The sequence below is a fragment of the Anarhichas minor genome, unplaced genomic scaffold, assembly GCF_050575085.1.
Source record: "Anarhichas minor isolate MPS153535 unplaced genomic scaffold, ASM5057508v1 ptg000041l, whole genome shotgun sequence".
Classification (NCBI taxonomy): domain Eukaryota; kingdom Metazoa; phylum Chordata; class Actinopteri; order Perciformes; family Anarhichadidae; genus Anarhichas; species Anarhichas minor.
Window position 1 is genome coordinate 1,302,926 of NW_027466487.1, and position 14,035 is coordinate 1,316,960.

A 14,035-nucleotide genomic window follows, 5' to 3' on the forward strand; every position below is an offset into this window, starting at 1 on the left:
GTGCTGGTGCTTTTTCTTTATCTTTTTTAATAGTAATCTAAATATTTAAATTTATCAACTTTGTTTGTTTTTGCTGTTGGTCGGACAAAACAAGACACTTATAGATGTCACCTTGGACATGTAGTAGAGTAAAGGAAAGTACAAAACTGGCAGATAAATCGATATAATGAAAGTAGAAAACAATCTCCCCCAAAAAGTAACTAACAATGATCAAAAGATTAAACCAAGCCAAATATAAAATGCAGCTTCTACTTTAAACCTTATAATATCATAGTCACTATAAAAGGTATTTATTAGGCGTACATTAGCCTGTCCTAGTGCTGAATAACGTTGGTAAAAAACATGTTTATCAAAGCATGCAGTATAACAAGTCAGTTGAATCAGTTTCTGTAGCCAAATGGCAGGCGGCATAAGAAATAGACATTACAAGATGACATTACAGGCAAAATGACTAGACTAAATGAGTTAAGCAAAATCTAGTGTAACTAGGTCGTGTAATCTGTACCAAAGATGGTCTTTGTGGTCATGTGCCCAGTTTTATCATGTACACACATAATGGGATCAGTGGTAAGGGGAGACTTGGTAAATTAATTTGCTATACGTCTGTCAGTGGTTCCTCATCACTATGTCACACTGTAGATTCTTTATTATTACTCTTCAGTGCATTCGTTTGCAACATACTATATTCTATGGCAAGAAATGCATTGTGTTCTTTGTCAAAATATTCTATTGAGGTGATGTGCCAGACTTTTAGATTATTAATATAGTCTACAACCTTGGCCTATAAACAACGAGGACTTGTTTTATTGCTGGTTTTCCTTGCCATCACATACAGGCTGGGGCATAATGTACTAATCAACATCTGGAATGTATGCGCGGGATGAAAAACATAAAGTTCCCATTGTCAACCAAATCTTAGATACTTGTTGCTTGTGTTGCACAAATTAAACCATAAACTGATGTGATATCTATTTTCAAATTATGAAAAAGATGGCACAATACATATCCACTCGGTCTAGTATGGTAGAAACTAAGGATCCTGCTGTGAGTCAAATTGCAGCCAACATCAGGACTGTGAAGTGAAGAAGCACCATTGTTACTCAAAAGATGATTGTAGCCTTTTGCTCTGTAGGTTATTTAATTTGGGTAAAGTTGTCCTCATGTGTTTATTTATGCATGAATGTTATTGTATTTCTGGTTTCTCCCTTGTAAAGCTCTACATAAATAAGCCTTATTATTAATAAAAAAATATTTTGCCTTTCCATAAATTAAAAATGCTTTATCCCACAAATGCATGACACATAGATCTAGAAGTCACTGTATAATATTACCATTTGTCTGCTCTACCAGATTGTAAATACTGTCGGTGAAGTTGCCAATTATAAGTCTCATATAAGTCAAACGGTAACAGGTGTCATGTTTCAATTTCAGATAATGTATACAGATCGCCTTGAGGGTCCTTTGATAAAAAACAACAACAACAGAAGCCAAGGTATTTGTTATATACAGTTACATTATTTGTTTTTTTAAACCATGGAAAGCCTTATACCTCGGCATCAGAAACAGACTTTTCTTTGCTCCGACTGGTGACCATTGAGTTTGTGTAGGTATAAGAGCGAGAAACCTCTTCCTGGAAGGCAGTCTCCAAAACATTCAGGATGGATTTGCGGACTTTATCCTTGAAATCTTGTCCCATGAACACGTACAGCAGTGGGTTCAGGCAACTGTTGAGAAAGGCCAAGCTGGTTGCTATAGGGACTCCAATAGTGGTGACATGGTATAATGTCTCACTTGCATAATTAGCCATGTGATTCACCAACTCAATTAAAGCCATGATGTGATAAGGAGCCCAGCACAGGAAGAAAATAGTGATAACTGCAGCGATGATCTTAAAGGGGCGACTTGAGTGGCTGGCCAGAGTGCGGTTTCTTCTGAGACGATGGATTATCACAGCATAACAGGAGACAATGACGGTGAAGGGGACAACAAATCCCAGCAGGAAGCGGGTGATGGTCATGGCCTGATGACGAAGCAGTCGCAGCTGATTCACAGATGGAGTTTCATAGTCATCAGAAAGAGCAAAGTTGTTGAAGCAGTTGATGATGTCTTCATTGTCATATGACGGCCCAGTGTCCCTGAAGACGAAGAATGGAGTGCTGAGAATCAGAGCCAGCACCCAAACACCCAGACTCATACAGGATGCCTTGCGTACATTTCGGTGGTTCTGGGCCCAGATGGGCCACACCACAGACACACATCTGTCCACACTGATCACCACCAGAATGTAGACACTGGCAAACATGTTCAGAAAGCTTATTGTGCTGTTCAGTTTGCACATGAACTTGCCAAAAGGCCAGTGGAAATTCAAAGCTGTGTAGGTCACACTCAGGGGCAGAAACGCTGTGAAGAGGAAGTCGGCCACGGCGAGGTTGAGGAACCAAACTGAGTTAACTGTTTTCTTCATCTTGAAGCCGGTCACCCAGATAACCACTCCATTCCCGAGCACACCAAGAACAAAGGCCAGGCAGTAAATAATGAGAGACAAGATGTTGAGAGACTTTCTCAGCTCAGCATACTTATCAATATGTGTAGAGCCATTATTTCCAGATACATCTGTTGTACTGATGTGATAGGAAGGGGTAGTATTCATCTTCATCAGTGTTTTGAGCCCTACAATGGCAACATAAAGAAACAATATAAACATTTTTCCTTTTTTACCTTATCAATAACAGTCTGAAATTATATAATGATACAATAGACAACTCTTTGACAAAACACAATTTTTTTTAAATTTCATTATTATTCATAAACATTATTGTACGTCTGAGAAGGAAGGCACAGCTAAATCTGAATACTTGTCTTTTACCAAAGGTGTGCCACAGGGGTTCTGCTCACCATTTGTCTGAGTGTGAAATCCACCTTTGCGGATGCAGATAATCCTGTTTTATACCGTGTTGCTGATCCTGTCTCTCATTTAATGAACAGCAAGATGTAAGTATTCATCTCAAAATAAATCAGCATTCATCAAATCTTTGAAATTAAAACATTTCATATCGCATCTGTGCAGTTATTGGTTTATTCTCCAAAAGCCCGAACCAGAACCAGATTGGGAAAAACTGCTGTCTCATTGAATGATCTGCGATGTCAACTAAAAACTAAAACAGTTCCCTTTTCTACAACTGTAAGACCTTGAACTCAATAAGTGTCATCTTTCTGCTACTTCTGACCCTGAACCTCGTTTGACAGTAAGTGTTATTTTGTTTATATATTATTCTACCAAAATGAACTGGCCGTTGCTCCAGAATAATCAACATTGAGGCACACTTCAAAGAGGAACATATTTTATGACCAAAAGCAATTCGTTTAACTAACTCTGTTTTCTTTTTAAAAAATCATCAATGACCCACAAAAGCACAAAGCACTCTGATAGAAGCGGTTTTGCCTTCAATTCATTCTAATGCCTTATTATCTTATTATTTACATAAAGGGTTAGAGGTCTCAATACCACAAATCACATTTTTTTAGAGTCATATTTCCTTTTAACAACCTTGTTAGTTTAATCTCGCAAAATAACATAAAATTCTAAGAAGAAAAGATACCTTTCTCAAAGATGTTGCTCAAAGGTGAATCCGTGACAGAAGTAATGAACCTGTGAAACCTCACACATTTAAGTCTTTGGGGAGAAATGTGACGTCTGTCACACCAACGCCCACGTCGAGGAGGAACTAGGTCTACAGCCTGCACGCACCCAATTTTTTATTATTTTTTTAAATTTACATCTCTTGTAAAGACTTATATTTGAAACTACAAGTGTAGAGCAATTAAAAGTTTCCCCAATTGCTAGAAAACAAAAATGTGTTCATTTATATGAACAACTTCAGTATTGTACATTAGATCCGCTGCCCTGTGTTTCACCGAAACCTGGCTTGGTGAGCACATCCCGGACAGCGCACTGCCTCTGCCGGGCTTCCAACTCCTCCGAACGGACCGCGTAACGGCACTATCGGTAAAAACGAGGGGAGGCGGAATCTGCTTCTATATTAACGAAGGTTGGTGTACGGATGTCACAGTGTTGAAGGAATCATGCAGCCCTCACTTAGAAACCCTCTTCATAGACTGTAAACCATTCTATTCACCGCGGGAGTGTTCCTCATTCATCCTGGTCGGTGTTTACATCCCAACACCTGCTGAGCAGACCAACATGGAGCATAAACATCCAGACTGCCTGCTCATTGTTCTTGGGGACTTTAACAGAGCAAACCTCAGCAAATAACTGCCTAAATACAGAAAACGTATTAAGTGTATGCACCAGGGACAAAAACACACTGGACCACTGCTACACTGTCATAATAAAATCTGCAAAGCCTGTGGTCAAGACTGTGAGGAGATGGACCAACGAGGCAAAGCTGGAGTTACAGTCCGGCTTTGTCTGCACTGATTGGAGTGTTTCTGAGGCTGCTGCAGACCTGGATGAGCTCACTGACACTGTGACATCCTACATCAGTCTTTGTGAGGACATGTGTGTGCCGACTAAAACGTTGAGAGCAAAGTGAATACCGGAGTCAAATTCCTTGCGTTCGCATACATGGCCAATAAAGCTGATTCTGATTCTGACATTACACTGAGCAGCATCTTGTCGGTGCTGATTTGCATTGACTGAGGACTGTTTCTGTAAAACCTGAAAGTAACAGGTGAGATTACATCTTTTCCGGACAGATTATTTAGTTCATATCAGGGCAGCTGCACAAGTCTTGGTCCATCCTGTTTCTACGCCAATCAATGTCACAGTGGTTTGCTTGCGTGGTCATACAAATTTGAGGAACTACAAAATGTTTCCACAAACAGTTGGCATCACTTTACTACTGCTAATGATAACCATATACTGACACCATGACATAAAACATCCTATACAATATAATTTACCTGTATTGTTATTTTTATTTTGTGACCCCATAGAGGAAGAGCATACACATCAGATTTTAACAAACCAATTTACCTGCAGACTATTCCCCAATCAGGACACTATAAGACGTATGCAGGTTACCAGGTACTGGATGCGCGCTCAGGTTAAATGAGACACCGGAAGAGTCCAATTCGTTTTTATTGTAAATGGTGAATAGACTTAGTCTCTTAATAGTCTTTCGAAACCAACTATTGTACTTGACTGGCGGACTGTATACTGCACCGACAGAACGCTAGACTCTGGTAAGAAGAGGGGAGGCGGACTGTGTTCCATCAATGCGGCTTGGTGCTCAAACGCAGACACATGACAAAACAAGCAGATGGTATTATCATTATAGCTGGTGATTTTAATCAAACAAACCTAAGATCTGTTTAACTAAATTCCACCGGCATGTCCACATCTCCACCAGAGGAAACAATGCACTGGACCATGTTTACACAAATATTCCTGGTTGCAGAAAAAAGCCCTCCCCCGCCCCCACTTTGTACAATCGCATCACATTTCCCTGCTCCTGCTGCCTACATACACCCAGTTAATTAAACTGGCTACACCATTAGAAAAAATTTTTGAAAGTTGAGACTGGCACATGTTCAGGGATGCCTCCACCCAGGAAAATGTCATCAATCTGGAGAATATACATCAACATATATGTGTTGATGATGTGGTGATCACAAAAGCAATAGAACAACCTGATGAGAGTGAATATGAGTAAAGCTGCTGGGCCTGACAACATAGTTGTGTACGAAGAACATGTGCCAACCAGATAACTGATGTCATCACTGACATTTTCAACATATCACTATGTTGAAAGACTATTGTAAGATGTAATCTCACCTGTTACTTTCAGGACATACAGAAACAGTCCTCAGTCAATGCAAATCAGCACTGACAAGATGCTGCTCAGTGTAATGTAGTACTATACTGGAGTTCTTTATATAAATGAAGACACATTTATGTTTTAGCAATTGTGAAAACTTTTAATTGCACAACACTTATAGTTTTTTAAATTAAAAAAGAAAAAAAAAAAAAAAATGGGTGCGCGCAGGCTGTAGTTCCTCCTCGACGTGGGCGTTGGTGTGGCTGACGTCACGTTTCTCCCCAAAGACTTAAATCTGTGAGGTTTCACAGGTTCATTACTTCTGCCACGGATTCACCTTTGAGCAACTGGACATCTTTGAGAAAGGTATCATTTCTTTTCAACACTGCCACAAGAGAGTGTTCCCACCTGCTTCAAGACAGCCACCATCTTTCCTGTACCTAAAAAGTCTGCAGTGTCCAGTCTGAATAACTATCGCCCTGTGGCACTCACCCCCATTCTGATGAAGTGCTTTGAGAAACTGATTCTCCAGCACATCCGAAACAACTTCCCACCCAGCCTGGATCCTCACCAGTTTTCATACAGAGCCAACGGATCCACAGAGGATGCTTTCTCCACTGCTCTCCACTCATCCATCACTCATCTGGAAAATAACAAGACTTACATCAGAATGTTGTTTGTTGATTTCAGCTCAGCCTTTAACACAATCTCCCCCATGAAACTGATTGGCTTCACTTAGCACTCTGGGCTCGAGTACCTCACTCTGCAACTGGTAATTAGACTTCCTCACAAACAGACCCCAGCACCTCCTCCACTCTAGTGTTGAACACTTGTTTACTTTTACAGAGGAGTGATAGAAAGCATCCCGACTGGAAACATTACAAACTGGCGGGATGTGTACATCACAGGACAGGAGGGCTCTACAGCGGGTCATTAAATCCACCCTGAACATTATTGGCACCCATCAACTGAGCCTCAGTGGTATTGGTATAGAGGAGCAAAGAGCACTAATTATATTAAAAGACAGAACCCACCCCAGCCACAACCTTTTCACCCTGCTGCCATCTAGCAAGAGATACAGAGGTATCAGCTGCCGTACCAGCAGACTTCAGAACAGCTTCTTTCCTCTGGCTCTGAGACTCCTTAATACATCCTTCACCCTCCACATAGAGGTTTGTTTTGTGGGTGTTTGTGTTTTGTTGTGTAGCAAAATGGGACTGCAATCTGCATTTCCACCCTGTTGTACAATGACAATAAAATAGCCTTGTAACCTACATGTAAACATTTACCCATTCACAAATTGATGGCATAGGATGCCACACAAGGTGCCAACCTGCCCATCAGGATCTAAACTCAATGCTCATTCACACATTCAAGCTGATGGAACAGCCTTGGGTAGCCATTTGGGATTCAGAATCTTGCCCATGGACACATCGACATGCGGACTGATGGAGACTGGGATAGAATTGTCGATTTTTTCCAGGCAGTGGACTCCTCACTCCTCCTGCCACAGCAGCCCCTCGGGCTAGACATGGACAGGTGGGCAGGGGAGGCTGGTTTTATCTCAACAGAAAATATGTCCCATGTATTATAACCTTACACAAAATGTAATACACAGTAAATATCGACTGGGGAGGTTGTGTACAAACTATTTCACTAATAAAATAAACAAATGTATCATAACATTTACCCAATTGAGATCATTAACAATATCTATAACTGTGCAACAAATCAGTTTGCACAATTGAAGGCGAAAAATCCATTTTTGTGCTGCAGTCTTTATTTCTCTCTAAAGTTTGCTGTCCTTGGTCTGAGAAGCATCTGACTCTGCAGCACATTACTGGATGTTGTGTGGAGAACTCCTTTTGACCCAGGCCTCCACTTAAATATGTATAACAGTTCCCTCTGCTGGTCAATTAATACAATGAAGCAAGTCTGTAATAATAGAAAGACTATCAACAACAAAAAGTATATCATGTATCTATTCAAAGCAGAATCTTTTATAAAATGATGTTGTGATTAGACATCACAGGGGGAAAACAGTGAAGTGCAAATCATATTTTAATAATAGAAAATCGTAATAGCAAGAGAAATTACAAAAACAACCATAATTTTTTATTCAAATAAACATCTAATCAAATACATTAAGCTTTTAAAGACAGGTTGCTACATCACAATATTCATACCCACATATTGAATCAGTGACCATTTCATTTTTCTTTGGTTCTGTGTTGTCTGACAGTTAAGTCATCATTTTTGATTCGACTATATTAGCCTGTCCGAACAGTAATTAAATAAATACAAATGTTTATCAAGCCAGCAGTCAGTACAGGGAAAGCAACAAGTACATCGATGGCATCCAGGTGCTCAATACACTGCAATAAATAAACATTTATGGGTAATTTGTCCGGCAACAATAATCATACAGGCCAAATTAGCAACATTTAAAAATAGAATAGCTACACTCTAAAATGGTGGAGATAAAAGCAACTTGGACTTGTTTGCATGTTCTCTTTTTTTGTCTCACACGGGCAAGGAAATGGTCAAATGGTTCACACCTATTGTGAAACCACTGCTGGGTTCTTTTGTACAGGAAATCCCCTTTCGCTCCATCATGGTACAGACTGAAGGCATCTTTACAACTCGTCTTGAGGGTTCGAAAAAAGCAAAAAAAGTAATTTGATATATACATTTATATTTGTGTCAAGATTATTTGCTATGTACAGTTTCAGAATTGGTTTCTTCATATCATGGGAAACCTTATACTTCAGTATTAATTATTATCTCTTTGCTCTGACTGGTGTCCACTGACTGTGAGCCAGTGTGAGAGCCAGAATCCTCTTCCTGGAAGGCAGTCTCCAAAACATTCGGGATGGATTTGCCGACTTTATCCTTGAAATCTTGGCCCATGAACACGTACAGCAGTGGGTTCAGGCAACTGTTGAGAAAGACCAAGCCGCTGCCTATAGGGATTCCAATAGTGGTGACATGGTTTAATGTCTCACTTTGATAAGCCGGTAGGAAATTCACTATCTCTATTAAAGTCATGATGTGATAAGGAGCCCAGCTCAGGATGAAAATAGTGATAACTGCAGCGATGATCTTAAAGGGGCGACTTGAGTGGCTGGCCAGAGTGCGGTTTCTTCTGATGCGATGGATTATCACAGCATAACAGGAGACAATGACGGGGAAGGGGACAACAAATCCCAGCAGGAAGCGGGTGATGGTCATGGCCTGATGACGAAGCAGTCGCAGCTGATTCACAGATGGAGTTTCGTAGTCATCAGAAAGAGCAAAGTTGTTGAAGCAGTTGATGACGTCTTCATCGAAATATGACGGCCCAGTGTCCCTGAAGATGAAGTATGGAGTGCTGAGAATCAGAGCCAGCACCCAAACACCCAGACTCACACAGGATGCCTTGCGTACACTTCGGTGGTTCCGGGCCCAGACGGGCCACACCACAGACACACATCTGTCCACACTGATCACCACCAGAATGTAGACACTGGCAAAGATGTTCAGAAATCTTATTGTGCTGTTCAGTTTGCACATGAACTTGCCAAAAGGCCAGTGGAAATTCAAAGCTACGTAGGTCACACTCAGGGGCAGAAACGCTGTGAAGAGGAAGTCGGCCACGGCGAGGTTGAGGAACCAAACTGAGTTAACTGTTTTCTTCATCTTGAAGCCGGTCACCCAGATAACCACTCCATTCCCGAGCACACCAAGAACAAAGGCCAGGGAGTAAATAACAAGAATCATGATGTGGAGAGACTTTCTCAGCTCAGCATACTCATCAATATATGTAGAGTCATTATTTCCAGATACATCTGTTGTACTGTTGTGATAGGAAGGGGTAGTATTCATCTTCATCAGTGTTTTGAGCCCTACAATGGCAACATAAAGAAACAATATAAACATTTTTCCTTTTTTACCTTATCAATAACAGTCTGAAATTATATAATGATACAATAGACAACTCTTTGACAAAACACAATTTTTTTTAAATTTCATTATTATTCATAAACATTATTGTACGTCTGAGAAGGAAGGCACAGCTAAATCTGAATACTTGTCTTTTACCAAAGGTGTGCCACAGGGGTTCTGCTCACCATTTGTCTGAGTGTGAAATCCACCTTTGCGGATGCAGATAATCCTGTTTTATACCGTGTTGCTGATCCTGTCTCTCATTTAATGAACAGCAAGATGCAAGTATTCATCTCAAAATAAATCAGCATTCAAAAAATCTTTGAAATTAAAACATTTCATATCGCATCTGTGCAGTTATTGGTTTATTCTCCAAAAGCCCGAACCAGAACCAGATTGGGAAAAACTGCTGTCTCATCGAATGATCTGCGATTTCAACTAAAAACCAAAACAGTTCCCTTTTCTACACTGTAAGAGCTTGAACTCAATAAGTGTCATCTTTCTGCTACTTCTGACCCTGAACCTCGTTTGACAGTAAGTGTTATTTTGTTTATATATTATTCTACCAAAATGAACTGGCCGTTGCTCCAGAATAATCAACATTGAGGCACACTTCAAAGAGGAACATATTTTATGACCAACAGCAATTCGTTTAACTAACTGTGTTTTCTTTAAAAAAAATCATCAATGACCCGCAAAAGCACAAAGCACTCTGATAGAAGCGGTTTCGCCTTCAATTCATTCTAATGCCTTATTATCTTATTATTTACATAAAGGGTTAGAGGTCTCAATACCACAAATCAGACTTTTTTAGTGTCATGGTTTAATCTCACGAAAAACATGAAATTCTAAGAAGAAATGATACCTTTCTCAAAGATGTCCAGTTGCTCAAAGTTGAATCCGTGACAGAAGTAATAAACCTGTGAAACCTCACACATTTAAGTCTTTGGGGAGAAACGTGACGTCAGCCACATCAACGCCCACGTCGAGGAGGAACTACAGCCTGCGCGCACCCATTTTTTTATTTATTTTTTCTTTAAAAAACTATAAGTGTTGTGCAATTAAAAGTTTTCACAATTGCTAAAACAAAAATGTGTCTTCATTTATATAAAGAACTCCAGTATAGTACTACATTACACTGAGCAGCATCTTGTCAGTGCTGATTTGCATTGACTGAGGACTGTTTCTGTAAAACCTGAAAGTAACAGGTGAGATTACATCTTTTCCGGACAGATTATTTAGTTCATATCAGGGCAGCTGCACAAGTCTTGGCCCATCCTGTTTCTACGTCAATCAATGTCACAGCAGTTTGCTTGCATGCTCATATAAATTTGAGAAACTACAAAATGTTTCCACAAACAGTTGGCATCACTTTACTACTGCTAATGATAATCATATACTGACACCATGACATAAAACATCCTATACAATATAATTTACCTGTATTGTTATTTTTGTTTTGTGACCCCATAGAGGAAGAGCATACACATCAGATTTTAACAAACCAATTTCTTGCTATGACTTGTTTGCCTTGTTCAAATGCTATGTAATAGAGTCTCTGTCCTTCGGGGCACTCCAGAAGAGAAATCAAAAAGTAACCAAACAACCGAATGCTTAAATTGTTGGTTGTTCGACGACTATGTGTTGATGTGGATTGAGGTCAAAATTGCTTGAAGTAGAGAGTAATAGCTCCGTGTTACTGTTTGAACCCATGTTTGAACATGCATTGCGCACATATACTGCCTATGCAAATCCATCTCTGCAAGCAAAAGAGAATACATCATTTACTGTTATTTTATCAATGTTAGCATTAAGTTAATTGCACATGTCTGGGTTATCTATGGTGGTTTCCTCCCTGTCAGCATCCGTTTTCACTCTTTATCAGATTACCGCTGACATTTGGAGACACATATGACGTGCATATGATATCTTTAGTTTAGAAAATACTTTCTTAGTTTGAACAAGCACAAAACATTCTCCCAAACACTTCTGGCAGGATTCATTATGAGTCAAACATCCAATAAATACGCAACAGTATGAGTTTTTCCTCAATGTGTAGAAACTATTTCACTAATAAAATAAACAAATGTATCATAACATTTACCCAATTGAGATCATTAACAATAACTATAACTGTGCAACAAATCAGTTTGCACAATTGAAGGGGAAAAATCCATTTTTGTGCTGCAGTCTTTATTTCTCTCTAAAGTTTGCTGTCCTTGGTCTGAGAAGCATCTGACTCTGCAGCACATTACTGGATGTTGTGTGGAGAACTCCTTTTGACCCAGGCCTCCACTTAAATACGTATAACAGTTCCCTCTGCTGGTCAATTAATACAATGAAGCAAGTCTGTAATAATAGAAAGACTATCAACAACAAAAAGTATATCCTGATTCAAAGCAGAATCTTTTATAAAATGATGTTGTGATTAGACATCACAGGGGGAAAACAGTGAAGTGCAAATCATATTTTAATAATAGAAAATCGTAATAGCAAGAGAAATTACAAAAACAATCATCATTTTTTATTCAAATAAACATCTAATCAAATACATTAAGCTTTTAAAGACAGGTTGCTACATCGCAATATTCATACCCACATATTGAATCAGTGACCATTTCATTTTTCTTTGGTTCTGTGTTGTCTGACAGTTAAGTCATCATTTTTGATTCGACTATATTAGCCTGTCCTAACAGTAATTAAATAAATACAAATGTTTATCAAGCCAGCAGTCAGTACAGGGAAAGCAACAAGTACATCGATGGCATCCAGGTGCTCAATACACTACAATAAATATACATTTATGGGTAATTTGTCCGGCAACAATAATCATACAGGCCAAATTAGCAACATTTAAAAATAGAATAGCTACACTCTAAAATGGTGGAGATAAAAGCAACTTGGACTTGTTTGCATGTTCTCTTTTTTTGTCTCACACGGGCAAGGAAATGGTCAAATGGTTCACACCTATTGTGAAACCACTGCTGGGTTCTTTTGTACAGGAAATCCCCTTTCGCTCCATCATGGTACAGACTGAAGGCATCTTTACAACTCGTCTTGAGGGTTCGAAAAAAGCAAAAAAAGTAATTTGATATATACATTTATATTTGTGTCAAGATTATTTGCTATGTACAGTTTCAGAATTGGTTTCTTCATATCATGGGAAACCTTATACTTCAGTATTAATTATTATCTCTTTGCTCTGACTGGTGTCCACTGACTGTGAGCCAGTGTGAGAGCCAGAATCCTCTTCCTGGAAGGCAGTCTCCAAAACATTCAGGATGGATTTGCGGACTTTATCCTTGAAATCTTGTCCCATGAACACGTACAGCAGTGGGTTCAGGCAGCTGTTGAGAAAGGCCAAGCCGCTGCTTATAGGGATTCCAATAGTGGTGACATGGTTTAATGTTACACTTCGATAAGCCGGTAGGAAATTCACCATCTCTATTAAAGTCATGATATGATAAGGAGCCCAGCACAGGAAGAAAATAGTGATAACTGCAGCGATGATCTTAAAGGGGCGACTTGAGTGGCTGGCCAGAGTGCGGTTTCTTCTGATGCGATGGATTATCACAGCATAACAGGAGACAATGACGGTGAAGGGGACAACAAATCCCAGCAGGAAGCGGGTGATGGTCATGGCCTGATGACGAAGCAGTCGCAGCTGATTCACAGATGGAGTTTCGTAGTCATCAGAAAGAGCAAAGTTGTTGAAGCAGTTGATGACTTCTTCATCGAAATATGACGGCCCAGTGTCCCTGAAGACGAAGTATGGAGTGCTGAGAATCAGAGCCAGCACCCAAACACCCAGACTCACACAGGATGCCTTGCGTACATTTCGGTGGTTCTGGGCCCAGATGGGCCACACCACAGACACACATCTGTCCACACTGATCACCACCAGAATGTAGACACTGGCAAAGATGTTCAGAAGGCTTATTGTGCTGTTCAGTTTGCACATGAACTTGCCAAAAGGCCAGTGGAAATTCAAAGCTGCGTAGGTCACAGTCAGGGGCAGAAACGCTGTGAAGAGGAAGTCGGCCACGGCGAGGTTGAGGAACCAAACTGAGTTAACTGTTTTCTTCATCTTGAAGCCGGTCACCCAGATAACCACTCCATTCCCGAGCACACCAAGAACAAAGGCCAGGCAGTAAATAACAAGAGACATGATGTGGAGAGACTTTCTCAGCTCAGCATACTTATCAATATATGTAGAGCCATTATTTCCAGATACATCTGTTGTACTGATGTGATAGGAAGGGGTAGTATTCATCTTCATCAGTGTTTTGAGCCCTACGATGGCAACATAAAGAAACAATATAAACATTTTT

The 14,035-nt window shown here is 39.9% G+C and overlaps 3 protein-coding genes across 3 annotated transcripts; all 3 read right to left on the reverse strand.

The window, feature by feature from the left end:
* Nucleotides 1-1,543: 1,543 nt before the first annotated feature.
* LOC142969599 (chemerin-like receptor 1) lies at nt 1,544-2,650 on the reverse strand. Its single transcript, XM_076109580.1, has one exon. The coding sequence runs from the start codon at nt 2,648-2,650 to the stop codon at nt 1,544-1,546; it is 1,107 nt and encodes a 368-aa protein (XP_075965695.1).
* Nucleotides 2,651-7,823: 5,173 nt separating this feature from the next.
* On the reverse strand, nt 7,824-9,644 carry LOC142969600 (chemerin-like receptor 1). The gene has a single exon (XM_076109581.1). The coding sequence runs from the start codon at nt 9,642-9,644 to the stop codon at nt 8,541-8,543; it is 1,104 nt and encodes a 367-aa protein (XP_075965696.1). The 3' UTR covers nt 7,824-8,540.
* A 2,512-nt stretch (nt 9,645-12,156) lies between these two features.
* Nucleotides 12,157-13,980, reverse strand: LOC142969614 (chemerin-like receptor 1). The gene has a single exon (XM_076109603.1). It carries the CDS (start codon nt 13,975-13,977, stop codon nt 12,874-12,876), a length of 1,104 nt encoding a protein of 367 aa, XP_075965718.1. The 5' UTR covers nt 13,978-13,980; the 3' UTR covers nt 12,157-12,873.
* Nucleotides 13,981-14,035: the final 55 nt, after the last annotated feature.

Bases quoted from the DNA above. Each gene is read 5' to 3' on its own strand.
- LOC142969599 (XM_076109580.1), bottom strand. From the start codon at position 2,650: ATGAATACTACCCCTTCCTATCACATCAGTACAACAGATGTATCTGGA.
- LOC142969600 (XM_076109581.1), bottom strand. From the start codon at position 9,644: ATGAATACTACCCCTTCCTATCACAACAGTACAACAGATGTATCTGGA.
- LOC142969614 (XM_076109603.1), bottom strand. From the start codon at position 13,977: ATGAATACTACCCCTTCCTATCACATCAGTACAACAGATGTATCTGGA.